This window comes from Gorilla gorilla, chromosome 8 (genome assembly GCF_029281585.2).
Source record: "Gorilla gorilla gorilla isolate KB3781 chromosome 8, NHGRI_mGorGor1-v2.1_pri, whole genome shotgun sequence".
Classification (NCBI taxonomy): domain Eukaryota; kingdom Metazoa; phylum Chordata; class Mammalia; order Primates; family Hominidae; genus Gorilla; species Gorilla gorilla.
This window is the reverse complement of record NC_073232.2, coordinates 37,897,004-37,923,045: the sequence shown is the minus strand read 5'-3', so window position 1 is coordinate 37,923,045 and position 26,042 is coordinate 37,897,004. Positions and strand designations below refer to the sequence as shown.

Sequence of the window (26,042 nt, the reverse complement as noted above, 5' to 3'; positions counted from 1 at the left end):
CACCGACCCTCAGCCCCAGACCCTGGCTGGCTGACTCACCCACAGATGGCCTGCTAGGGTATAGCGGGGGGTTGCTGTGCCGGCTGGAATGCCCAGGCGAGTAAGGTGCCCACTCCTGGAGCTCCGGGGAGAGTTCTCCACTGGCCGGGACACACTTCTGTTCCTGCAGATGCAAGGGCAAGAGTGTCTGCTAGAAAGAGTGGAGTGTGGCCAGGCGCAGTGGCTCACACCTATAATCCCAGCACTCTGGGAGGCCGAGGCGGGCAGATCATCTAAGGTCAGGAGTTCGAGACCACCCTGGCCAACATGGCGAAATCCCGTCTCTACTAAAAATACAAAAATTAGCTGGGCATGGTAGTGGGTGCCTGTAATCCCAGCTACTTGGGAGGCTGAGGCAGGAGAATCGCTTCAACTCGGGAGGCAGAAGTTGCAGTGAGTCAAGACTGCACCACTGTACTCCAGCCTGGGTGACAGAGTGAGACTCCGTCTTAGGGGGAAAAAAAAAAAACAAAAACGAAAACAAACAGTGGAATGCTTGAGCAGCTCTGCAAGCCAGTTTCTGCCCCCCAGGAACCAGCTCCTCCCACTGGGGCACAGGAAGGGACATGAATGGGAATGCTGCCCATTCATGTTGCTTTACACATCTGCAAGGAAGCAGCTTTACTTCAGAAGAAAACCACAGAGAATGAATCTTTCACATAGAGATCACATAAAAGGTGAGAATGCACAAGTGCATCAGGCACGTATAACTCTGCCCAGTGTGCAGGGCTGTGCGAAGCTCTTTGTCCCCAGTGAGCAGTGTGGACTGGTGCCTGAGATGCTTTCCACAGTCCCCAGCAATCTCACCCTTCTGGAAACTATGACAGCACACGCAATCAGGCCGTCCCACTGCCCACTCAGCCTCACATGTGCCACCTCATCTCCCTAGCCCTTCAAGGCAAGTCTATGCCCTAGGTTTTATTGTGTAAGTTCAAAAGCTTCTTATTAAAAAAGCAAACCAAATGCTATGCCCAATAAAGTGTTCCCCTCTTGTGTCACACTCCCACTACCATGCACTTCCACGCCACTTACCTACCTCCTAGCTGGGCCACTTCCCACTTGAGTCCAACAGCAAAGGCAAAGGCACCAGGCTAAACAGGAGCCTGGGACACTGGTGCAGGGCCACTTAGCAGCCCTCCTTCGGCCAAATGCCCCCCTCTAGGCCTCCCCTCCCCACACCCTGGGGCTCAGCTATACCTCCAGAAACTGAGCAGGAATCACTACTGGAGCAAGCTTCGGCCGAAAACTGGGAGCAGATTTTGGCCGGCGACGCTTCTGCCCCAGCTCATCCACCTTCTGGGAGGTGAGGTCCTCATCACAGGATTTCTTGGCCGGCAGGTGGGAGGAGTCCCCATCTCCTTCAGGGTAGTAGCTGGAAGCAATGCGGACCCTGGCCTTGCGAGGGGGTGATGCATGCATGGGCTCCCCGGGGTCCACGTCAGGGGGCAGGGCGCTCGGGGGACTAGTGGATGGGGAGCTGCCCACCAGAGTGGCTTCTGACTCGGAGCTAGTCTCCAGCCTGTGCTGGAACTTAATGGAGTCGCTCCTTCTGGGAGGTTTTGGGGGTGTCAGAGGCCCCGCCCTCTTGGAGGGCTGGGGAGAGTGAGCAGGCCCAGGACCTGGAAGCAGGTAGTCTATTTTGGGGGGTGTCTGGGGGCGTTTGAAAGTGTTAGGGTCAAAGATGGACTTTCTTTGCTTTGGCTTTTTATAAACAGAGAGCTTCTCAGGCACTGCCGTGGAGCTGAGCATGGCCTTGGGCCAGGTCCCGCCGCTGTTGGAGCCTTCAGAGTCTGCCTTGTCCAGGGAGGCCTCCCCAACCCCACAGGGGCCCACCTCGGTCTCAAAGGGCAGCAGTGGCCGCCGGCCACGCACGTCCACCAGCCCAAAGCCACGGTCCCCAGAGGCATCTGAGCGGAAGGAGCTCAGGCTACGCTCAGAGGCACTGGGACAGGCCTGGGGGCAGACCTGCAAGGGTCCCCCAGGGAATGGCTTATGCAGAAAGGAGCTGCTGCCTCCTGGGGGGCCTGGCTCCTTCCTGTCTTCCAGCCTGTCCGTGTAGAAGATGTCTGTCTGCGTGGAGTTATTGTGCTGTATCAAGTTCCGTTTGTTATGAGCCTGGACCTCCGGGCCATGGGCTCGAAAACTCAGCATCTTATCAGAGTCTTTGATATTTTCAAAAATGTTCTGGCCACTCCACGAGGAGCTCTGAGGGAATACCTAGGCAGGGATTGCAGAGGAGTGAGAGAGAGAGTGAGATGGCAGGACTCGGAGCTGCCACTGAAAACCATCCCCAGAGGTAAAGCAATGGTCAGGAATGGGCCACCTGCCCCTTAAAAAAGAGACAGATAGACAGAGATGCACACACACACGAACACATATGCTTCTCCCTAATGGATAAGTTTTCTCATGGCTCTGGTCACTCTGAACTCAAAGAAGAGTCAAAGTTTTCTTAACTTTGTACACCTTCTGAAATCATCTGGGCCGGGCACAGTGGCTCATGCCTGTAATCCCAGCGCTTTGGTAGGCTGAGGCAGGCGGGTCACGAGGTCAGGAGTTCAAGACCAGCCTGACCGATATGGTGAAACCCCATCTCTACAAAAATTACAAAAATAAGCCAGGCACGGTGGCATGCACCTGTAGTCCCAGCTACTTGGGAGGCTGAGGCAGGAGAATCGCTTGAACCCAGGAGGTGGAGGTTGCAGTGAACTAAGATCACGCCACTGCACTCCAGTCTGGGCGACACAATGAGACTCTGTCTCAAAAAAAAGGAAATTACCTGCATAATGTCTTGAATATTTTTTTTAATATTAAACATAAAAGTAAAAATTCATTGTTAAAAATATATCTCTTGTGGTACACCCAGACAACGGAATATAAATTAGCACTAAAAAGAACTGAAACAACGTGGAGGAACCTTAAGTGTATATTAGCAAATGAAGAAGCCATTCTATACACTCTGTGATTCCAACTCTATGGCATTCTGGAAAACACAAAAGCATGGAGGCAGTAAAAGGATCAGTTGTTGCCAGGGGCTTGCATAAATATGGGGAGCATAGGGAATTTTTAGAGCAGTGAAACTACTCTGTATGATATTACAATGGTAGTACATGTCATCACCTGCATCAAAACTCACAGAAAATACACCACCAAGACTGAACCTTAATGTAAACTATGCATTACAGTTAATACTAATCCATCCACATTGGCTCACTAATTATAACGCATGTACTAACTACACTAACGCAAAATGCCAAAATTGGGGAAACTTGGGGACAGGAGTGGGGATGGTGGTGATGGGGTGGTTGAGAGAGTGCTAAGAATTCTGTATCAGCCCAACTTTTCTGTAAACATAAAACCGCTTCCAAAAAAGTCAATTAATTTGAAAATAGTTAATTTAGAAAACATCTCTTAATAGAAAGTTAGAAAAAATAGGCCCAGCCATTTCATTAAGAGATGTTTTCTAAATTCGGCCTATTTTTTCTAACTTCCTATTATTAAACTTTTCAAATATGTAGAAAAGTATAATAAATGTCCATAAATGTACCATCTAGATTCAAAAATATTTCACTAAATTGTCTTTTTGTCTATAATGATACTACAGAACACTGGAAAGCAAGTTACAAATATCAGGACATGTCACTTCCCTTCCTTTTTCTCCCTCCCTTCCTTTTTTTTTTTTTTTGAGACGGAGGTTCGCTCTTGTTGCCCAGGCTGGAGTGCAAAGGTGTGATCTCAGCTCACTGCAACCTCCACCTCCTGGGTTCAAGCGATTCTCCTGCCTCAGTCTCCTGAGTAGCTGGGATTACAGGAATGCACCATCACATCCGGCTATTTTTGTATTTTTAGTAGAGACGGGGTTTCTCCATGTTGGCCAAGGCTGGTCTCAAACTCCCGACCTCAGGTGATCCACCCGCCTCCCAAAGTGCTGGGATTACAGGCATGAGCCATCGCACCCAGCTTCTTCCTTTCATTTTTGAGATAGGGTCTCACTTTGTCACCCAGGCTGGAGTGCAGTGGCACAATCACAACTCACTGCCACCAAGACCTCCCAGGCTTTTTGTATTTTCTGTAGAGGCAAGGTCTCGCTGTGTTGCTGGGCTCAAATGATTCGACTGCCTTGGCCTCCCAAAGTATTGGGGTTATAGGCATGAGCCACCATGCCCGGCCATGACACATCACTTCTAACAACTTTAGCTTGTACCTCCCCCAAATAAAGCCATTCTCCTGTATAACAACCCCAACGCCATCATCATACCTAGGAAAACTGGCAACAATTCCCTAAGATCATCTAATTATCAGGTCCAGATTCAAATGTACCCAACTGTGCCCAACATGGCCTTGACTGCTGTTTTTTGATTTCAGACCAGCGTCCAGTCAGGGTTCCTGCCCCCTCTGCACTCAGTAAATCCCCACCCTGTTCTCAAGGATCCTGTGACCCCAAGGAGTAGCATGGCTATGTGGAGCCGGGGCTCTGCCCATACTCCTGACCGTGAGAGCAGAGCCAGGTCCAGCCCTTACCTTCAGGAGGGACAAGGTCAGGGAGTCCTGGCAGCTCCGCAGCAGAGATTCACATTCATTCAGAGACTTGTTGTCCAGTGCAATGCCATTGATCTAGAGCAGGACAGAGAGCATGTCAGGCCACAGGCAGAGCGGCCTCAGGCCTACCAGTCAGGGTCTCCGCCTACCTAACCTCCTGTGCTAGACAGTCACCAAATGCAAGGTGCCAAAGTCAGGAGTTGGCAAAGGATAGAGGTCTTCCTGGTGAGGCCCAAGGAGTCCAACTAAGGCGATTCTGACGTAGAGGAACACATAAGCCTTCACAGCAGGCTAGGGGAGGAGCATGTCCTTCTGGGATCAGAACGCCGAGGACCCGGAGGGAACATCTTGGCACTGCTGTGCCCGGCCATGTGGCGTGGGACCTTGGCTCAGAACTTCCCAGCTCCTTGCCTCCACAGAGGAAATGGAAGATAAATACATGCATGTGGCTCGGGAGAGCGGGGGACTAAAAACAAGACCATGGATAGGAAAGGCCTTGTAGAGAAAGTACCACGTGAAGTGGGGCCCTGTGAGTGTTCACAAAGAACCTCTCAACCCTGCTCCCGGAATCTCTGCCCACATCCCTCACAGCTATGTGCAGACCTTCTTAAGAAGTATATGTGCAACCGGTGAATGACCAAACTGTGATACACCCACATTGCAGAACACTGCTCAGCAACGATAAGTAACAAGCAGCCAGCACACGCAGCCTCTTGGGTGGATCTTGCAGGCATGGTGCGGAATCAAAACAGCCCAGGTCCAAAGGTCACATACTATATGATTCCATGTCTGTAACATTCTCAAAAGGACAACTTCACAGAGATGGAGAAAAAATCAGCTGCCAGGGGGCAGGGATGGGAGGGAGCAGGGGGTGTTACTACAAATGGGCAGTGGGAGGGAGACCTCAGTGCTGATGGAACAGCTACGTATCTTCATTACGGTGGTGGTTACACAGAACAACATGTGTTTAACCACACACAACCACACACACACACACACACACACACACACACACACACACACAGTACCAATGTCAATATGCTAGCTTTGATATTATACTCATGCAAGGTGCAACCATGAGGGGAAGCAGGGAGAAGACTACATAGGACCCCCCTGTACTATCTCTGCAGCTTCCTATGAATCTATAATCATTTCAAAGTCAAGTTTTCTTTTCTTTTTTTTTTTTTTTTGAGATGGAGTCTCGCTCTGTCCCTCAGGCTGAAGTGCAGAGGCATGATCTCTGCTCGCTGCAACCTCCGCCTCCCAGGTTCAAGCAATTCTCCTATCTCAGTCTCCCGAGTAGCTGGGATTACAGATGTATGCCTCCATGCCCGGCTAATATTTTTGTATTTTAGTAGAGATGGGGTTTCATCGTGTTGCCCAGGCTGGTCTCGAACCCCTGAACTCAGGCAATCCACCCGCCTCGGCCTCCCAAAGTGCTAGGATTACAGGCGTGAGCCACCATGCCCGGCCAGTCAAGTTTTCTTTTTAAAATATCTGCAGAGTGATTATCTTGAAGTAGTAAATTAATTTGTGGTTTTTTCCTTATAACATATCCACATTTAAAAAATTTTCATAGTGGCCATATAGCTTTTACACTCTGGCGCCCCAAAAAATCTGAAAAACATTGGCAAAGATGTGAGGCAATGAGTTCCCCCACACACTGCAGGGAGGACTGAAAAAGCCATGACCTTTTTGGAGCAAAGGGGGAAGATCTCGCTGGATGTTAAACATTCATGTCCTCTAACCCAGCAAACCCCACCCCCAGGAATGTACCCCAGGGCACACTCCTGGGTCCCTATGAAGTAGCATGCCAGTGGCCATGCAGCACGACACAGATGTAAGTAAGGGCAGAGATGCCCAGACTATCCCTCGGGAGGGACTGGTCAACAACTTAGGCTGCTGCCACTAAGGAATGACATGCAGTTATATGCCTTGGGGCAGATCTAAAGATGTGAATGTGGGCTGGGCATGGTGGCTCACACCTGTAATCCCAGCACTTCGGGAGGCTGAGGGCAGATCATTTGAGGTCAGGAGTTCAAGACCAGCCTGGGCAACATGGTGAAACCCCCATCTCTACTAAAAATACAAAAAAACTAGCAGGCCGTGATGGCACATGTCTATAATCCCAGCTGCTCAGGTGGCTGAGGCAGGAGAATCACTTAGACCTGGGAGGCAGAGGTTGCAGTGAGCCAAGATCACGCCACTGCACTCCAGCCTGGGCAACAGAGTGAGGCTATCTCAAACAAAAATAAAAACAAAAAGACATGCTGCTAAAATCTGGCTGGGCGTGGTGGCTCACATCTGTAATCCTAGCACTTTGAGAGGCCAAGGCAGGTGGATCACCTGACGTCAGGAGCTCGAAACCAGGCTGGCCAAAATGGTGAAACCCCGTCTCTACTAAAAGTACAAAAATTCGCTGGGTGTGGTGGCGCATGCCTGTAATCCCAGCTACTTGGGAGGCTGAAGCAGGATAGTTACTTGAACCTGGGAGGTGGAGGCTACAGTGAGCCCAGATCACACCATTGTACTCCAGCCTGGGCAACAGAGTGATACTCCATCTTAAAAAATAATAATAAAAATAAAAACAAAAAACAAGATGAGCAACTGAGTATATTATAATCCCACCCAGGTTGCCTCAACCCCCCAAAAATGTGTGAGATGTACATGTTTTGAAAGCGTCTGGGACATAATATAATAAATTGTTAACAGTGATTGCCATGGGGGTGGGAAGCAGTACACAAGAGGTCTAGCCAGAGGAAGAGTTGTTGTCACTATATGCCTTTTGTACTATGGAATTTTGTATGTATGCCATGAAAAAGTGTATGGCATTTTCAGTTTTTGTTTTTTATTTATTAGAGACAGGAGTCTTGCTCTGTCACCCAAGCTAGAGTGCAGTGGCACGATCTTGGCTCACTGCAACCTCTGCCTCCCAGGTTCAAGTGATTCTCCTGCCTCAGCCTCCCGAGTAGCTGGGATTACAGGCACCCACCACCAAGCCTGGCTACTTTTTGTATTTTTAGTAAAGACAGGGTTTCACCACGTTGCCCAGGCTGGTCTCGAACTCCCTACCTCAGGTGATCCACCCACCTCGGCCTCCCAAAGTGCCATGATTACGGGCATGAGCCACCGTGCCCCGCTGGCATTTTCAATTTTAAAAGGTCAGAAGTATTAAATTTGCATGTCCTATGACTCAGCAATCTCACGGCATTTGTAGCTTAGTCTCAGAGATACCATTACGTGTCTCCAGAGGCTCTGTGCACACAGGTAAAGTTCAATGCAGGACTGTTTGCAATTGCAGACCCTGAAAACAACTTCTATGTCCATCAATAGGTGGATAATTTAAACTATATATAATCAAACAACAGAATACCATAAGGTGGGTAACATTAGCCAGGCTACACTTGGAAAGATATCCAAGGTAGGATGCAAATTGCAGATCCCATTACTGTACATAAATAGCAAAACAAAACCAAGAAATCTATCTAGGTATATATAGATTTGTAGGGGCACATATGGTTTGGGCTGGGTGCTTATCTTCTAAATGGGGGCAGGGACAATCTCTAGGAGCAGGATTAAAGGGGGAAGAAAGGGACTGCCACTTTTCACTTTACATATTTTTGTATTGCTTGGCTGTTTTACAACAAACAGGACTTACTTTGGTAACAAAAAAATTTAAAAATAAGTATTACATTTAGTTAAAAAAAAAAGGGGGAGGCGTTTAAAAGTCACAACACAAATGATGTCAATTTTTTTAATTGTCCTTGATAAACATTCATGAGAATGTTAAATGTAGAGAACTACATTTAAAATGTTAATAAAGCTGGGTGCTGTGGATCATGCCTGTAATCCCAGAACTTTGGGAAGCCAAGGCGGGCAGATCACCTGAGGTCAGGAGTTCAAGACAGCCTGGCCAACATGGTGAAACCCTATCTCTACTAAAAGTACAAAAATTAGCCAGGCATGGTGGTGCACACCCTGTAATCCCAGCTACTCAGGAGGCTGAGGCAGCAGAATCACTTGAACACGAAAGTCAGAGGTTGCAGTGAGCCGGGATTGCGCCACTGCATTCTAACCTGGGTGACAGAGCAAGACTCCATATCAAAAAAAAAAAAAAAAAAAGTTAATAAAGGTTATCTACAGGTGGTACCAAAGCAAGTGGTTCTTATTTCCCGCTTAGGCCTTTGGAGGTTGCAGTGAGCTGGGATTGCATCACTGCACTCCAGCCTGAGGGACAGAGAGAGAGAGAGAAAGGTTATCTACAGGTGGTAGCAATGCAATTGATTCTTATTTCCCTCCCAGACCTTTTATTTCCTAATTTTCTACAGTAAATAGAAACATACCATCAAGAAACCTATTTTTAAATGTTCACATAGTACAATGCCCAGAACAAGGAAAATATAAAAACTTTGCTCATTACTTCTTGCTCAAACCTCCCAAATGTAACCTGCCTATGCACAGCAGATGACCCTGGCTCCAGCCTTGAGACTTACCGCAACGATCCTGTCTCCCACAGCAAGGGACCCTTCTTTAGCGGCAGGGCTTCCAGGCAGCACAGCGGCAGCATACACTCCATTCTCCAGACTGATGCCACTGTCTGCAAGCCACAGGAGGTCACTGGGTAGCCCCTGGCCTCGCTGCCCAGCCCTGGGTCACCCTACCTCATCTTTGTTACCATCTTCTTACAAAAGAGGATGTCAGCAGGCTGCGCCCTGTCTACCCCTGCACCCTGCCCCAGTCCCACCAATCGGGGGCTCAGTTACATCTACCCTGGTGAATCAAACACTCAGAAAGCAAGACTCAGGGCCCAGACCACCTCTTGCCAGGAAAGCACATGGGCTACATTTAAACGGCATTGGCCCCTCATCCCTGTGAATGAGGTGCTCTAAGGGGCACCCCCGGCCCCTGTCCACAAAAAAGGGCCCCAGCCACCTGAGGCACTCTGCCATATCCACAGGCCCGCTACCTTTCTGTCCACTGAGGTTGATGTGCAGCGGCGTGACCACCTTCCCACCCAGGGACTTCCTCCGCCGCACGACCATGTTGATGGCCCCCTCCCCATTGAGGAGCGCCTTGATGGCCTGCTTCTTGTCCTTGTTGATGAGGTCCACATCGTTGATTCTCAGCAGCCAGTCATTGACCCTGAGAAGGGGCACAGCCAGTTCAGCACCCACACAGGCTGTGGGACCAGCGGCTACTGCCCACCACTCTCACTCAGGGGGCTGACTGCCAAGGAGTGGGTGCCTCACATACACGCTCAGAAAATCTCCTCTTGCAGGAGTGCACAGTGGTGAAATTTGCAGATGCTGAGGTTAGACAGCCTGGGTTCAAATCCTGGCCCTACCACTTACTAGCTGTATGATCTAGCCCCTCCAGGCCTCAGTGTCTTCATATGTAAAATGGGGGCAATAATCACGCCTACCTTGTAGGGTTGTAAAGATTAATCAATTAATTTCTATAAAGTGCTTAAACCAGTACTCAGCAAATAGCACTGTAATAGTGTTAGCTATTTTATCATCATGACTATTTCCCTGAATGAGCATGCCATGTACATCCTGGGCTCTCACGCATACCCCCTGAGCACTTTCCCACCCAAAGGAGCAAAAGACAGTACCTGGTAACTAAAGAATAATCAGATTCAGAGGCAACTGAGAAGCACTGTTTCTTCTGGAGCATTATTAGCTGCTGAGACTGCAGGCCTTGGACAGACTGTGTGTGAGTCTAAGGCTGGGAAACGTTCACTTAAGTGCTACCTGGCTCTCTTCGGGTCCTCTGCACTGGGGAGAAGGGCCCCACCTTGCCTCCAGAGCCTGGGCCTCAACTCTTACCTTAAGCGGCCATCAGCAATGCTTCCTTTGTCCACTTTAGTAACAAATATGCCACAGTCCCCCGGGAAACAAGGCTCATTCACACCTTCTGCCATATCAAACCCCAGTGCCTTCAAGTCAATATCCTCCTGCAAAAACAGCAGCAACAGCAATGCATTTCACAAAGCAGTGACAGAGACATTTGGCTCTTAAGCCCCGAAGCTGCCCACTCCAATGTGGGGGACTGTCCCTTCACCTCATCTGATAAGACACTCCATCCCCAGGATGGAAACCTATGAGTATCTGCAACCTGCCCCTTCTGGCCACTGCAGACAGACATACCTGTCAGCGTCCTCTGAGGACCCTGCCCTTCCCCAGCTGCAACCCAGCCTGGACAGCTGCTGGGAAAGGATGCCTCACACTCCTGGGACGAAAAGGAGAACCTCCAAACTTGGAGTGGTGAAACTGGGAGATACTGCAAGCGGGTCACCGTCTCCTCCCTCATCCATCAGAGAAGGAGAGAAGAACCATCAGAGGCAGCTTACCGTCTCCCTCTCGAACTCTACAACTTCCGTTTCCCACTCCATGGAATCTGTGTCAATGGCCGAGTCGTGGGAGCTGTGGGCCATCAGCTGTCGGAACCGGGCCTCCTTTTCCAACTGGGATTCCATCTGTTCCCTGTGAACAGAGAGAGCCACGGTGACAGCCCCTTGGGAGGTGAAACATCCCACCGCGTAATGGCTCTGAACCTCACGAGGCAGGCCATTTGAAAGAGCTAAAATGGGTTCCTTTCCCCCTTGTTTCCCAATAACTCAGAGAGTCAGGTCAAGGCTTCTGGGATATCTGTGAGTTTTCACAGTGGTTTTTTAAAAAAGACAAATTCTCCCCAAATTTATCTAGAGGTTTAACACAATTAAAATCAAAATGCCAGCCGGGCATGGTGGTTCATGCCTGTAATCCCAGCACTTTGGGAGGCCGAGACAGGCAGATCACCTGAAGTCAGGAGTTTGAGACCAGCCTGACCGACATGGTGAAACCTCGTCTCTACTAAAAATACAAAAATTAGCCGGGCATGGTGGCATGTGCCTGTAACCTCGGCTACTCAGGAGGCAGGAGAATTACTTGAATCAGGGAGGCAGAGGTTGCAGGGAGTGGAGGTCACACCGCTGAACTCCAGCCTGGCGACAGAGTGAAACTCCATCTCAAAAGAAAATAAAATTTAATTTAAAAAATAAAATCAAAATGCCAACTAGATTTTTGTAGATATAGACAGCTATTCTAAAATGTATACAAAAAGGCATCAGAATCACTAAAACTATTTTGAAAATGACTAAAGTGGGAGGAAACTCTCTACCCAATTTAAGACTTAGTATACAGCTACAGCAATCAAGACTGCGTGCTGCTGTCAGGGAGACAGACACACAGGTCTGTAGAACAGAATAAGGAACCTAGGAATGCCCCAAGTCACCAAAGGTGCATAAGTTAACAGAGGAAGGACAGCCTCCAACTAATGATGCTGGAGCGACTGCACATCCATGGCCAAAGAAATGTATCTCAACCTAAACCACTTAACCTCGGATAAAAGTTAACGCCAACTATATCACAAATTGAAATGCAAACTGACAGAAGCAGCAACAGAAATACCACTTAAATAGTTATATTAGGATGAAGATGTAGTTCTTAACATTTCCTTTAATGCCACTGTTACAATTTTAAAAAATGTTCACCGATGGCCAAGTGCGGAGGCTCACGCCTGTAACCCCAGCACTTCAGGAGGCAGAGGTAGGTGGATCACTTGAGGTCAGGGGTTCCAGACCAGCCTGGCCAACATGGTAAAACCCCATCTCTACTAAAAATACAAAAATTAGCCAGGTGTGGTAACATGCACCTGTAATCCCAGCTACTCAGGAGGCTGAGGCACAAGAATCACCTGAACCCGGGAAGCAGAGGTTGCAGTGAGCAAAGACTATACCACTGCACTCCAGCCTGGGCATCTCAAAAAAAAAAATTTGATAGATTTGACTTCATCAAAATTATAAGTATTAGCTCAGAGAAAGACCTAGTAATGAAGATGTGAAAGAGAGAGACTCAGAAGCCTTGTTATATCCTCACGTTGTATCCTCAGGTGACTTGCCTGTGACACCCTTCCTGAAATCTGGGCCCAGGCTGCCTTGCCAGCTCATGAACACTGCCCACTGGGCTCCTGACCTACTTGTGTTTCCTGCTCCAGCAGACAGGCCCCAGGGCCGCACCTTTGCCTAGGCTGTGCTCTCACCAGCCAGCTCTAGAAAGCCACTCAGCCTCCAGGGCAGAGCTCCAATGCCTTCCAACACTGCCCCAGCCCCTCCCCAGGCCAGTGCAGCTGAGCTCAGCATTCAATGCTCACTATACCTGTCTCATCTGGCATTACCAGGGAGTGCCTGAGGCTTCCCAGGCAGCAACACAGACCCCCTCACCAGCATCCTGCCAGTTAGAGAACTTAGCAGACAGGAGGCACAAATGCAAACATGCTGAATGAACACACAAGCTGAATGCACAAGCTTCAGGCAACTCTGGCCCAAACAAGAGGCAAAATGTCCCATGCTCACGGCCAGAGATTCTAGGCTTTCCCTTTGAAGAGAACCCCTTGATTCCATCACATTGCTAGACCCAAGATGGTTCCTGTGAAGAGTCTTGCCTTGCCTCTTAACCCCTATAATATTCCTGAGAGCACCCAAGCTCCAGAGAGTCTGGGTTTTTATAGAATAAATGGAGCTCTTTGTCTCATTAGGAGTTTTACTGAATGGGAAAGAAGAGAAGCTGTCACTTCCTTCTGAAGGGCATCACTTGAGTGTGCAAGGCTTGCACACTTGCGCTCACACACGAGCTTCTCACTGCCCCCTCACCACACTAACAGCTAGGGAAATGTCGCACAATGGATGGAGAGCCACTGCTTTCCTACTAGATTTGGGTTTTAGACCACGGCCTATTGGGCTCTGCCAATTTCTATGCTTAAACCCTGATCTTTGTATTTCAATGCACTACTAAAGGCCACTGAGTGTTTAAATGACACCCTGGGAGGCTGCTGTAATCGAGGGGAGGATGTCTGACACCCCAAATGGTCTTCCAAATGGGCATCCAAATAACACAGGCAGAACAGACTGCTGGATGGGGGTTGCAATTGCCTTTAAAACTCTAAATCACAATCTGTCGTCATCTTACTCATTTACGTACTTGTCTCTTAGATGGACCTGACCTTGGTCTGTGTCTCTTCCTGCGCACTGTGAGCCCATGAGGAAAGGGACTTGGTATGCTTGTCAGTGCCATTTCTCCAGTACCTCTAATGGAGGCTGGCCCATACAGAGCAGGTACTTGAAAAATCTCTGCGAGTGAGTGAGTGAGTGAGCAGGGGAATGAATGAATGGATAACACATGCATGCCTGCCCCAGATGGACTGCTTGGGAACAGGGTCCTCCCTTCCTAGTGCCTTGGCACATGGTGCCTGCCCTGTGTCTAAGAATTTTTGGCCTAAGAATTTCTAATTAACCCTACATGGAGATGACATTCGAACCCATTCTACACACTGACAGAGTAAGGCAGACTGAAGTGAAGGGACAAACAGCCAGGTCGACACAGAAGGATGAGGCCCTGGCCAATGCACTCAGCATTGCCTTGCCCAGAAGGGAGAGGGGCCCCAGCTCCCAGATGCATGCCCACTCCAGCGGGTGCCCGCCCGAGCCTACTTGAGCTCCTTCAGCTCGCGGCTGACATCATTCTTCTGCTTGCGGGTGTCATCCAGGCTGCGCAGGGCCTCGGCCAGCTCGCTCACCGCACGGTCCCGCTCCCGCCTCAGGTTGTCACACAGTGTCCTGGTGGAAGGAGCAGAGGACAAGGTCACCTCAAGGGGCATGGGGAACGGGGCTCCTGGTCTGCAGCGGATGGTCTGGCCACCTCACTCCAAATACCTGCCGGCACCTATCCCATCCCCAGATGCACAGGAGCACTTGGGAATCTAGGGGTAAGACCACCTAGGCCAGCCCCAGTGCATGACAGAGGGAACGTGGAGGACCTGGGCAGGGAAGAGACACCCCCCCAGTTACCGGCAACAAGTGTCAGGTTCCCAATGCCCTGTTTCACCCTCAATGTGCCTGGGGTTAAGGACCACCCTCTGCACACACTCACTGTTCTAATGCCAACTTGGGGAGCCAGGGGGTGGCTCTCCTCTGCATGAAGCACCCTCCATCTGCCTGGCAGGCCTGTGCTCCAGCACTACCACATGTCTCATATCTACTCACAGGCAGAGCTTTCTAGAGCTGTCCCTGTACCCTGCAACTAGGAAGGGAGCCCCTTCGGATACCAGCCAGTCCTCATGCATCTCTGTCTCTCTTAGTTCTGTGCAGGTGCAAAGTACAAGCTTGGCAAGACTCTACGAAAGAGGACCCCAAGGAGGTGGAAACAGATTACCTGGCTGTGGAGGGGCCTGGGCTCTGTGCCACCTCCAGAAATGGATATACCCAGAGGACTGGTTCCTACCTCTCCACAGCCTCGAATCTCCCCCAGCCTCAGTCAGAGCCCGGCTGAGGACTGCCCCCTGGAGACACCCGTGGAAGGGGTCTGAGCAGAAGCAGACAGGGAGCAGCCCCTGGGCCTCCCTCCCCTTGCACTGGGCACCTAACTGTGCTCTCCATTAGCAGGGCCTCACCACCTAGCCATCCTCATCTCCTGACCAGCCCCTAGAGACATTGGTCTCTCCCCTGACAAACCACGAGAAATCTTTTTGATACCTCCCAAATAGCAAGACATTATCTCTCCCCACCCCAAACATCACCACCACCATAGCCTCTCCTGGTTCCTCCCCAGCCAAGGATCAAGCCCACACTGCTTGGCTTCCCTTTCAAGGCCTCTACACCTGCCCCTGGGAATCTCGCCAGCCTGCCCTCCCCACGACTTGCCCACGTCCCTGCCCTGAGCACACTCCACAGGTGCCCTCCATCTGCAATGCCCTTCCCCCTTTTCCACCTGGAAAAACCCCACTCATGCTTCCAGTTCTAGCGCGAATGCCACACTCTCTGGGGAGACCTCCCCATACCCCAGGGAGCCCTGCGTGCCCCCCACAGCCCTAGAGCTCAGTTACACATCTTCCTCCCTCACTGCCCTGCCCGACCAAGCCTCTCCCAAGGTCTCCTTGCTCCAGAGATCTAAGACCCTGGCACACAGTAGGCGCCCGGTTAATACTGCTGAAAGGACACACTTCGGATGTGCTCTTCTCATCAGAAACCCTCAAATAAAAGAGGTCGGCCTCGTGCCCCTTCACAGCGGTCTCACGTGGACATAGTACACACTTGGGACACCTAGGGCTGAGTGAGATGGGAGGGAGAAACAATGGAAACTTCTAAAACTAAGAGGCAAGGCTAGGGCATCAACTAGGGGTGAGAAAGGAGGAGCCCAGGTCCCTCCCACTTTACCTGGACATACAGTAAATGATTCTGACCCTCCCAACAGACCCTAGCAGGTCCCCGCATCCTGGGGAGATGCAAGCCCACGCCAGCTTGAGGGCACCCCATACCGGATGCTGTCACGCTCTGCTACAATCTTGTCTCGCTCCTGGAAGGCCCAGTCCCGCCGGCACTTGGCCACATCCGCCTCCTGGAGGGCTTCCTTCAGCTCCTGGCACAGAGCCTTGCACTGCTTTCGAAGGATTTCAACCTCCTTGTTGGCTCTCCCAGCATCCATTGTCACTGTGTCTTTGATCTAGTGGGAGCAAGGGGCAGGAAGAGGGAGAGGTTGCTGAGCCTCATGGACCAGGAGCGCCTCCCACCAGTGCAGGGGTCAAGGCTGAGGCTCTAGGGAGCTGGATGGAGGGAAACACGGAGCCCATCGCAGCACACCCCCTCCACCCATACCCCCAGTGACTACACCCCACAGCCACGGTCCTATTAACCAGTCCCCCCAGCCCCCACCATGTCTGTGATCCTATAATCTGGCATACTGAGTTATTTTTAAAGACAAAAATACACCAGTATTCCTGCTGGTGAAGTGCTGTGTATCTCAGTTCATTTAAAAAGCTGAAATCCAAAGCATTTGCATCTTGACACATCCCTAGAGAGTTACATGCTCCACTAAAATTTCAAGTCAAACTCTTAGTAGCACTCATATGAAAACCCCCTCCACACCTCTATAATCCTTAGACAACACAGGGAAATGACAGATGACAAAGCAAGTGTTTACTGCAAGAATAACTCCTCCTCCCGCTTGAGGCTTTCCAAACATGCAAAAGAGAAGCACGACAGTAGAGGGGCTGATGACACTGGTGTCCCCGCCCCGAGACTCTCCACCCCCAAGTGCTAGGACACAGGAAGACACACGCACAGGAAGAAAGCTTCCGTTCCCTCTAAAGATCATTCTCCAGACAGCAGGAGACAGCAGCCTCTACAAAAACGTGTTCAGAAAGATCTCAGACGTAGAAAACAAGAGAAGAGAATGAAGTTGACAAGAAAACACCTGGAGTCAGTTGATAATTCCCCTCATCTCTCAAAACAGAGGCAGAGGAGCTGAAAAACAATTTGCACAAAAAGGACCATCAAAACTCGAGGGTGACAGTGCAGTGGCAGGCTTTCCTCAGACCTCACAGTTTCTGGGAGTCATTCAAATCATTTCAGTTTTGATTTTTTTTTCAGCTTTACATGGTATGCCGTGTTTGTTTAGTTTGCTATTTTCAAAAAAAAAAATCCTTCTTAAATTTTCATTTTAAAAAGAATTATTTGGGGGCAGGGTACAGTGGCTCACACCTGTAATCCCAGCACTTTGGGAGGCCAAGTCAGGCAGATCACATGAGATCAGGAGTTTGAGACCAGCCTGACCAACATGGTAAAACCCATCTCTACTAAAAGTACAAAAATTAGCCAGACATGGTGGCATGTGCCTGTGGTCCCAGCTACACGGGAGACTGAGGCAGGAGAATTGCTTGAACTTGGGAGACTGAGGTCTCAGTGAGCCCAGATGGCGCCACTGCACTCCAGCCTGGGCAACAGAGGGAGACTCGGTCTCAACAAAAAAAAAAAAAAAAAAAAAAAAAAAGTGTATTAATTTAGTCAAGAATTTATGATAAACAATACTTTCAAAAATTTACATTATATTTGCTGTTTTACAATATATTTATGGATAGTTTTAGAGCTGACACGTTACCACGTGGATTCCCTGAAAGGTTTCTCCATGGTGCTCTGGATGAGCATCTAGGAGGGAGGCCCCAGGTGCAGACAGGACGAGAGGCAGTGCAGGAGGCGGGCAGCTCCCCCAGCCCACAGCTCCCTTCCTTTCCCTGGGCCCCACACCATTGCTGGTCTCCAAAATGAATTCATCCCCAAAATACTGCTTCCTTATAAGGAATACAAGAAGTACTATACTTAGTTTTAGTGAGAGGGAAGAGGGACATGAGGTACCTTCAACAAATGGTAAAATTTGGAAGCCCAGAGGACCCAAGTGACGGACTGACTGATTCTGATTACACTGGTGAGGAACTGCAGGATCTAGAAGTGACTCGCCAGGGCTCCCCCATCCTGCAGAGCTGACTCGTGATCAGTACCGGCTCCTCTACCCCAGGCTGCCTCGGCATCAGATGTCAGTCTGAGTCTGCTCTAAAAGCGCCACCTGCAGTCTCTTTCTTCCTGTGCTGGGTGAACAAAGGCGTGGGAAGAGATGGGCTAGTCTTCACAAGACACTTGCCAGACCCAGGCATGAGGCCAGTGAGAAAGGCCTATGGGCTGCAACCCAGCCCCAGAGGGCCAGAGCCCACTCGAGGGTCCCAGGGGAGGATGGGGCCCGAGTGTGGAGTGGTGACCCTGAGCAGATGGCTCTCGGATGAGGGCACCTCCCTCTGCTTCCTGGGAAGCTTCTCTTGCTACAACAGCCCTCTGCCTCTAAGTTCTGGAAAGGCCACTGCTGCCTTGCCTTGTCCCCTGGCACTGTCCAGTCTGTCCACCACAGCTGAGCTCAGCTCCTCAAGCAGGACCTGTAGCTGCATGTGTAACTGCATTCAGGGCAGCAGACGGCAGGAGCGTGGGGGGCTGCCCTTCTACAGACGGAACTCGGTGAGCAGGGCCCGTCTAGGAAAGTGCGTTGGAACCTGGGAGATTTCTGCAACAGACAGCAGTGGCCTACAGCTTCCAGTGGTGCCGACCTCAACTCCCCAGGCAGTTCTTCCCTCCTCCTGGGAGCAATGAGCCTTCCCCGGACAAGGTCAGCTACTGGCCTGAGGCAGGAGGGCGGCCTTGGGGGAGCTCCCTCCTGGGAGCTCCTGGGATATCTCTCCCCTGGGAGCTGGGAAGAAGAAGGCGAGGGAGGCAAGGGCACAGCCAACCTGGCAAAGACCCTGACAGGCCCCCAGCCTCCCCATGCTACCTCTTTGCTCCCTCTTTGCCTCAGCCCACTCAGAACACAGAAGGGAGAGAGGGCATAGAGAAGGAAAGGGGAAAATGGAGCAAGAGGTGCAGATAGAAGACAGAAGCGTGCAAGCACGATGCCAGAAACTGAAGCCCAGCCCTCGGGCTGAGCAGGATGAAGATGACTCTGCGGTGAGGGAGCTAGACCTGCCAGAAGGCCCCCCACAGCTGACCCCTGACAGGCAGCAACCAGTGGGGTGGCGGGGCCAATCCCCAGGGTGCCTCACTGCCCACCCCTCCTGGCCTGCTCTTGCCGGTGGAGAGTGCTCTCTTATCCATGAAGCCAGACCAACTTGAGAAGGAGCTGAGGATTTCAGCTCTCAGAGCTGATGAGGCAGCAGCGGGGGCTCTCTCCTGCCTGCTGACTCGGAACAGGGCCTGGAAAAGATCCCTGCCTCAGCTGACAGGTGCACTTGATGCCCAGTCAACACCCCCTGTGAAGGATGGAGGCGGGCTCCAGGCTGAATGGCTCGCCTGAGTGCTGGGAATGTGGTGGTTGCCACAAGGACGTCAGGCCTGGAGGTCTCATTGCTGGACGCCAGCACCACAGGGAACTCAGGTGTTCTTTGTGCATCTCTGTGCTTTCTATATTTCTACAGTCTTCACGATTAACTTCGAAGATCTCAAAACTTGGCCAGGCGCAGTGGTTCAGGCCTGTAATCCTAGCACTTTGGGAGGCCAAGGTGGGTGGATCACCTGAGGTCAGGAATTCGAGACTAGCCTGGCCAACAGAGCGAAACCCCGTCTCTACTAAAAATACAAAAATTAGCTGGGCGTACTGGCAGGTGTCTATAATCCCAGCTACTCAGGAGGCTGAGGCAAGAGGATCGCTGGAACCCAGCAGGTGGAGGTTGTAGTGAGCCGAGATCGTGCCACTTCACTCCAGCCTGGGCAAAAGAGGGAAACCACATCTCAAAAGAAGAAAGAAAGAAAAAAGAAAATCTCAAAACTCCATCCACACGGGCTCGCTGTTATTCCTCAGGCGTGTGTCTGATATTCTGTGACATTTCAGAGCAGTTACTGACTCGGTCATTTTCCAAGTTTCCTTCTTCATCATTTTGTTTTCCTTATTTGATATTGACATTTTCCCCAAAAAATTATGTGCTCAGATACCAGGATGTGAACATGAGTTCATGGTTTTTCTAGGATGATTACCAAATTCTAATGCATTATCTTTACTTATTAAAAATTTATTCTAATAGGCTTTTCAAAAATTTCATTGCAGTAAATATTTCTCTTCACACTGGCTTTTGCCTCAAGGGTCTGGAGAAGTCTTGGTGGTTCCTTGTATGAAATTCCCATTACTTGGCTGGCCCATTTTTACCCACAGAAACAGTTTAATGAGGTTCACCCTAATCCTAACAGAGTAGTAAGATTCAGATGGGCATAATAATGAATGCCCATCTCAACTCACTGTTGCTTTGTGCAGGCACAATGATGTATTTCTATATTGAATCATTTGTTCATCATGACCACCATTCCATTGTGCAAATGAAGAAACTGAGGCTGGCTGGGTGCAGGGGCTCACGCCTGTAATCCCCCAGCACTTTGGGAGGCCGAGGCAGGAGGATCGCTTGAGCCCAGGAGTTTGAGACCAGCCTGGGCAACACAGTGAGACTGCATCACTACAAAAAAAATTAAGAATTAGCTGGGTGAGCTGGTGCTCGCCTATAGTCCCAGCTACTTGGGGGGCTGAGGTGGGAGGATCACTTGAGCCCAAGAGGTCGAGATTACAGTGAGCTATGATTGTGCCACTGCACTCCAGCCTGGGGAACAGAGAGGCTGTCTCAATAAAAAAATAAAAAATAAATTAAAAATAGAAACTGAGGCCCAGAGGCCAGGCACAGTGGCTCACCAGGCAGTGAATTATACTTGTAATCCCAGTACTTTGGGAGGCTGAGGCGGAAGGATCGCTTGAGTCCAGGAGTTCGAGACCAGCCTGGCCAACATGGCAAAGCCACGTCTCTACTAAAAATACAAAAAATTAGCCGGGCGTGGTGGCACATGCCTGTAATCCCAGCTACTTGGGAGGCTGAGGCACGAGAATTGCTTGAACCCAGGAGGTAGAGGTTGCAGTGAGCCGAGATTGCACCACTGCACTTCAGGCTGGGCAACACAACGAGACTCAGTCTCATAAAAAAAAAGAAAGAAAGAAACGGAAGCCTAGAGAGGTTCGAGACCACATGACTGAGGAGTGCCATCTCCCAGCAAGGGGCCTGTGTCTCATGCATTCCCCACATCCCCTACCACTGCCCAGGCCTGACGAGGAGTTGCTGTCGGTTGAAAGACATGCTGGTCACCCCTTGGGCATCACCTGCCTCACACTTGGTACAGCAGGACCTGGTAGTAATGATCCAATGCATACCAGCCCTGCCAATCTGCCTGACCTTTAAACACCTTGCTTTTTGCTTCTCATAAACCACCTATGAAAGCTGCATTCTAACTGACCTGCATAGAAAGGCAGAAGAATAGAGGGATGTGAATATCTGAGAACTATTCTGATAGGAAAAAATCTGCTGTGATCAAGTCTAGAAGCTCTAATCAGAGCCACACACAACACAGACTGAAGGGAATCTCCATGGGCCCATCCAAGCCCCCGCAGGGCTCAGCTAGATGTAGGGCAAGGAGCTCCGCAATGAGGAGAGGTTGACAGGTAGGAAGGAGACAGAAAATCCACATTGGTCACCCAGGAGTTGAGCTAGGTGGCCCAATCTAGTGCTACCAAACATCCCAGCCCCCCAACCCTGGAGGTGTGGCCCCCAGAGAGCAAGGCTTTAGGAGAAGAATGTTGGGCTCAGCCTACTAGCACATCTTCCCAGCAGGAGCCTGAAATACTTTTTCAAGAGCAGACTCGTGAGATGCACACTGCTGGTGAAAAAGGGCCCCTGAGGGTGCTCTTCCAGACACAAGAGGCCTAACGTATCTATGGCTTTGGGAACTTGGCCTTGGTATCTTGCTTCATAATAAGCAAGTCCTTGAGATATCACTGACTTTCAGCATGGAACTGATCTGCAATTACGTAGCAATGGGTTTGGGTGTGAGTGTTGGTGTGTAAGCTCCGGGCAGCCACGACTGTGTCTGGGTCTCCCTCCCTCCTTGTCCCCTGTAATCCAGACTAGAGCTGGGCATTAAGCATGAGCTCAGGCAGTGTCTGATAACCCAGCTTGCACTTAGGCCTCCAGTGAGAAGCCGTTTACTCCAACTCAGGAGGCTTCTAATCCGGACACCACGCACTCTGCAGCCCCTCTTCCCAGGACGCTGTAGGAGAGGCTGAAAGCCAGCCACCGGCCCACCTGCCTACCTGCCGCAGCGCCTCCATCTCCTCATTGGCCGCCTTCTTCTCAGATGTGCTGCTCTTGAGCTTGGACTCGGCCAGCTCCACTTCGGTCTGCAGCTTGTCCAGCTCAGAGATGACCTGGTCACGCTCACTCATGATGAGCTTGTACTCGCTGTACACAGCGTCCCGCTCCTCCCTGTATTTCTCCGACTCCTTTGCTGTCTTCACCTGCGTGGTTCTCAGCTCGGTCAGCTCTGACTGCAGCAGCTCCATCTCCCACTGCAGGTCCTTGTTCTGCGCCGTGGCCTTGTTCAGCTCATGGTGGATCGCCTCAAACCTGGCAAGAGAGGTGGCGAGATGTGGGAGGGGCGGGGGCCCTGCCCGGTCAGTGGCCGGCTGCGCTGCTGCCTCCCGCCAGCTCTACTGTGCTGGACAGTCAAGCGTGAAGTTTCAAGTGAAGTCACTCTCTCCACCCCCAAGAGAGAAAAGTCACAGAGTACCAGTGCCCCCGGACCTGGAATTTTTCTCAGCCCTTTACAAATGCCAGGAGTTGAACTGAGGACATCATGCCCTCCACTCCACTAGAAACAACAGCATATTTCTCCCACAGTCAAGCCACATTAATTTTTTAAAATAATAAAAACAAAACAATGCCAGGATAACAGCATAAAGAGGCCTTAACGATCATTTAGTCAAACCGCCTCATTTCACAGATACGAACAGTACAGCCCTGTGACAAGGTCATCAAGTTCGCTCGAAGAGCACAGCTCTGTCCTTCCAGGCCGGGGGGCATCTTCCACACAGGCAGCCTGCAAATCAGAGCCCATGGCTCCAGACCAGCAATTCTCAGTGTGCTCCATAGACACCGGTTCTGCATGGAGCTCCATTACCCCCAAAAAAGTATATTATCTGATGACTTATGTTTGGGAAACTCTACATCTTGGCCCCCTCTTGGAGAGTCTGTCTACTGCACAACACCACGCTGAAGGCTCTGAGAAGTCCTGCAGCAGAGACATCTGTCTGGGTTCAACCTGGCAATGCTCAAACCTATTTATCCCCAAAGAGCACTTTTCATGTGAAACTGCTACATGCCCCAGAGAACTGGTGATTCACAGGCACATCCTCTAGAAAACACTGTTTGAGGGCATATATCACATCTCTAAAGATGACAGAAGACACATGCCCCAGATAATTAACTTTCCTATTTGCTAGGTGGGTGACTGCCACAGAGGGGAGAGGCACATGACAGTGACCAAAGAAACAGGATGCTCAGAACACACCAGTATTTATTAAGTATTGTGCAGAGCAGTTAACACAGCAGACCTGAGATTTCTACATGCTCAGAAAGGCCCGCTTGCAAGGCTAACCACCGAATGGTGTCCGTGAACCCGAAGGTAAACAGGGATGTTCAGATGGGAAGAGGGAGCCACGATTCCCAAGACAGACTCGGTGTCAAAAAAAAAATGTTTCCTGGTCAGAAGCACTTTTTGATTGAAAAAGCACAATAACTCATGCTGTTCTCATCCCCTGGTGGTGGCTGGGAACCTTATAGGACCCATTTGCCCCCGGCCCCCCATGGCCCTAGCCCTACCTCCTCAGGGAGAGGGCGCACTGGTGCTGCAGCTGGATGGCCGTGTCCCTCTGCTGGGTCAGCATCTCTGTCTGCTTCAGCAACCGTTGGTTCTCCTCCCCCAGCTGCTCCAGGCGGCTCAGGTCTGCATTGTGGATGGCGACTTTCTCACTGTACCTCTTCCGAAGGGCGTCATAGTCCTTCTTGACCACCTCCAACTTGTCCATGGCCGTGTCATACAGTTTGTTGAGGATCTCGGATGACCCGTTGTGCTTCAACACCTGGAGACCAGACAGTTTCACTTACCAAGGGTCTGGGGGAGGTGGCGGAGGAGACCTCCCACTCTCACTTTTGTCTATCTGAGGGTGAGACTGATGACAAGGCGGTGGGGAGGCGGGGGTTACCCTAAGGCTTTTGAGAGTCTTGAGGTCCAATTCTCCAGGCCCTGCAGTCACACTGGGCTGATTCATTTAGATTCACTCAGTCACAACTATTTACTAAGTATTGTGCAGAACAGTTAACACAGCTGACCTGAGACTTCTATATCCTTAGAAAGGCCTGCTTGCAAGGTTGACCCTACCGAATGGCGTCTAGGAACCCGAACAGTAAACAGTTCTCTAGGCTGATGTAAAACTTTTCTTCCGGTGATATAAGCAGCTCTGGTACTGAGCCTGTACAAATAAAGTGGCTTATGCTGAACACCTGCTTTCTACTGGGAGTCCAGAATCTGGGTACACGCTAGGCAGAAGTTCCTACATGACCAGCCCCCAATAAGACACTTGAGCACTGAGTCTCTAACGGGCCTCCGTGGAGGCCAGCACTTCTTGTGTGTTGTTGTGATTCCACACTGGAGGAATTAAGTGCATCCGGTGAAACTCCACCAGGAGAGGATTCTTGGAAACTCAGGCCCAGTTTCCCCTGGACTTTGCCTCACGCGCCTTTCCCCCTTTGCCAACTTTGCTCTGTGTACTTCTGTTGTAATAAATGTCAGCCATTGAGTATAATTACATACTGAATCTTGTGAGTCCTCCCAGAAAGTGACATAGCCCAGAATCAGGTTATGTAAATCGGACCTAAAGACTCTCAAAAGCCCTAGGGTGACCCTCCATGGTGTAGGGTCCCCCCCGCATCCCATGCAAGTAACTAATATGTCTAGCACTGGTCTAGGGGCTGGTGATGCCAGACAGGACAGAAAGACGCTGTGCCCTGTGGGCCTTTTATCCTAATTTGGAGGGTGTGGACACACAGATAGGCCAAATAAAGTAACTTCAGAGCAAGGTAAGAACTATCAAGAAAATAAAAAATAAAACAGAATAATGGGCTGGAGAGAGCCATCTGAGCAGCAGAGTGGAGGTCTGTGAGGGAGGCTAAGGCTGAAGAGGCTTCTTGAAGAAGGTGACTTCAGAATTCAGAGGCAAATGAAGAAGAGCAGCAAGAGCACACCGGGCAGAGGGGAGGGCAGGGGCAAAGGCCCAGAGGCAGGGCCTGCAGGCGTGTTCTAGAGACAAAGAGAGGGGCAAGGCAGAGTAGCAAGAGCCCAATGCACAGGGGGAGGTGGGTTCAAAGGGGACCTGGAGAAGTGGGTGTGGGCATGGGGGTGGCCATGGCCGCAGGCCTCACAGTGAAGACTGTCTCCTGAGTGAGACAGGAAGTTGTGGAGGGTTTTAAGCTAGACAGCATTCTACTCTAAATGACAGGCACTAAAGTTCATTTGGGATGCTGTTATAGAGAAAAAAACAAACCAAGAAGATGAGTTAAGAGGTTGCCAGGGGGGCTGCTGGCTTCGGCTAAGCACCTCACGGGATCTGAGCCCTGGGGTGAGTCACTCCACCTCTCTGGGTTTCAGCTTCCGGATTCCTCAAATGCCCAGGCTAGACCAGGAAAGCTTGTATGGCCCTTCCAGCTCCAACAGCCGAGGAATCCCCTGGCTCATTCAGTGGCAGCCTGGGTTATCAAGTGTTTGCAGCCTAGAGAACCAGAACCTGGGACGATGGAATATTCCCTTTGGAGTTAGGGTCAGCTCTCAATAAACACGAAAAACACAAAAAGCAAAAGAGGGCTTAATTTAAAAGTCAGAATCATAGCAACAAGAAAGTAAGGTCTTCCTCTAAGACCTAAGCATTAGATTCTAGGACTGTAGACTCTTAAAGAGGAAGTCAAGGAAAAGGGAGAAATGGAGGGAAGGAGGGAAGAAGGGAAGGAAGGAAGGGGAGGAGAAAGAGAAAGAGAGAGAGAGAAAGAGAGGGAGGGAGGGAGAGAGGGAGGGAGGATTGGTTCATTTCAGGCTCATTCTTTTTCCTTTATTTATTTTTAAAGCAGAACATTTTCTTTCAAGGGAAATCTTACTAGTACACCAAAACTACAGAACTTATTTTAAAAAGCAGTACACGGGTATC

General features: G+C 50.4%; 1 protein-coding gene across 4 annotated transcripts in view; it reads right to left on the bottom strand.

Moving 5' to 3' along the window:
* Positions 1-26,042, bottom strand: part of DLG5 (discs large MAGUK scaffold protein 5) — a 136,136-nt gene that overhangs the window by 29,065 nt on the left and 81,029 nt on the right. For all 4 annotated transcript variants that reach the window (XM_031015233.3, XM_055353792.2, XM_031015232.3 and 1 more), the window contains 11 exons: positions 23,668-23,927; positions 22,101-22,413; positions 15,928-16,112; positions 14,105-14,230; positions 10,928-11,060; positions 10,404-10,531; positions 9,542-9,717; positions 9,069-9,172; positions 4,558-4,650; positions 1,237-2,256; positions 40-163 (listed from right to left, as the gene is read on the bottom strand). In XM_031015233.3, coding sequence (XP_030871093.2) covers positions 40-163; positions 1,237-2,256; positions 4,558-4,650; positions 9,069-9,172; positions 9,542-9,717; positions 10,404-10,531; positions 10,928-11,060; positions 14,105-14,230; positions 15,928-16,112; positions 22,101-22,413; positions 23,668-23,927 — 2,662 coding nt within the window. The remainder of the gene's footprint in view (positions 1-39; positions 164-1,236; positions 2,257-4,557; positions 4,651-9,068; positions 9,173-9,541; positions 9,718-10,403; positions 10,532-10,927; positions 11,061-14,104; positions 14,231-15,927; positions 16,113-22,100; positions 22,414-23,667; positions 23,928-26,042) is intronic.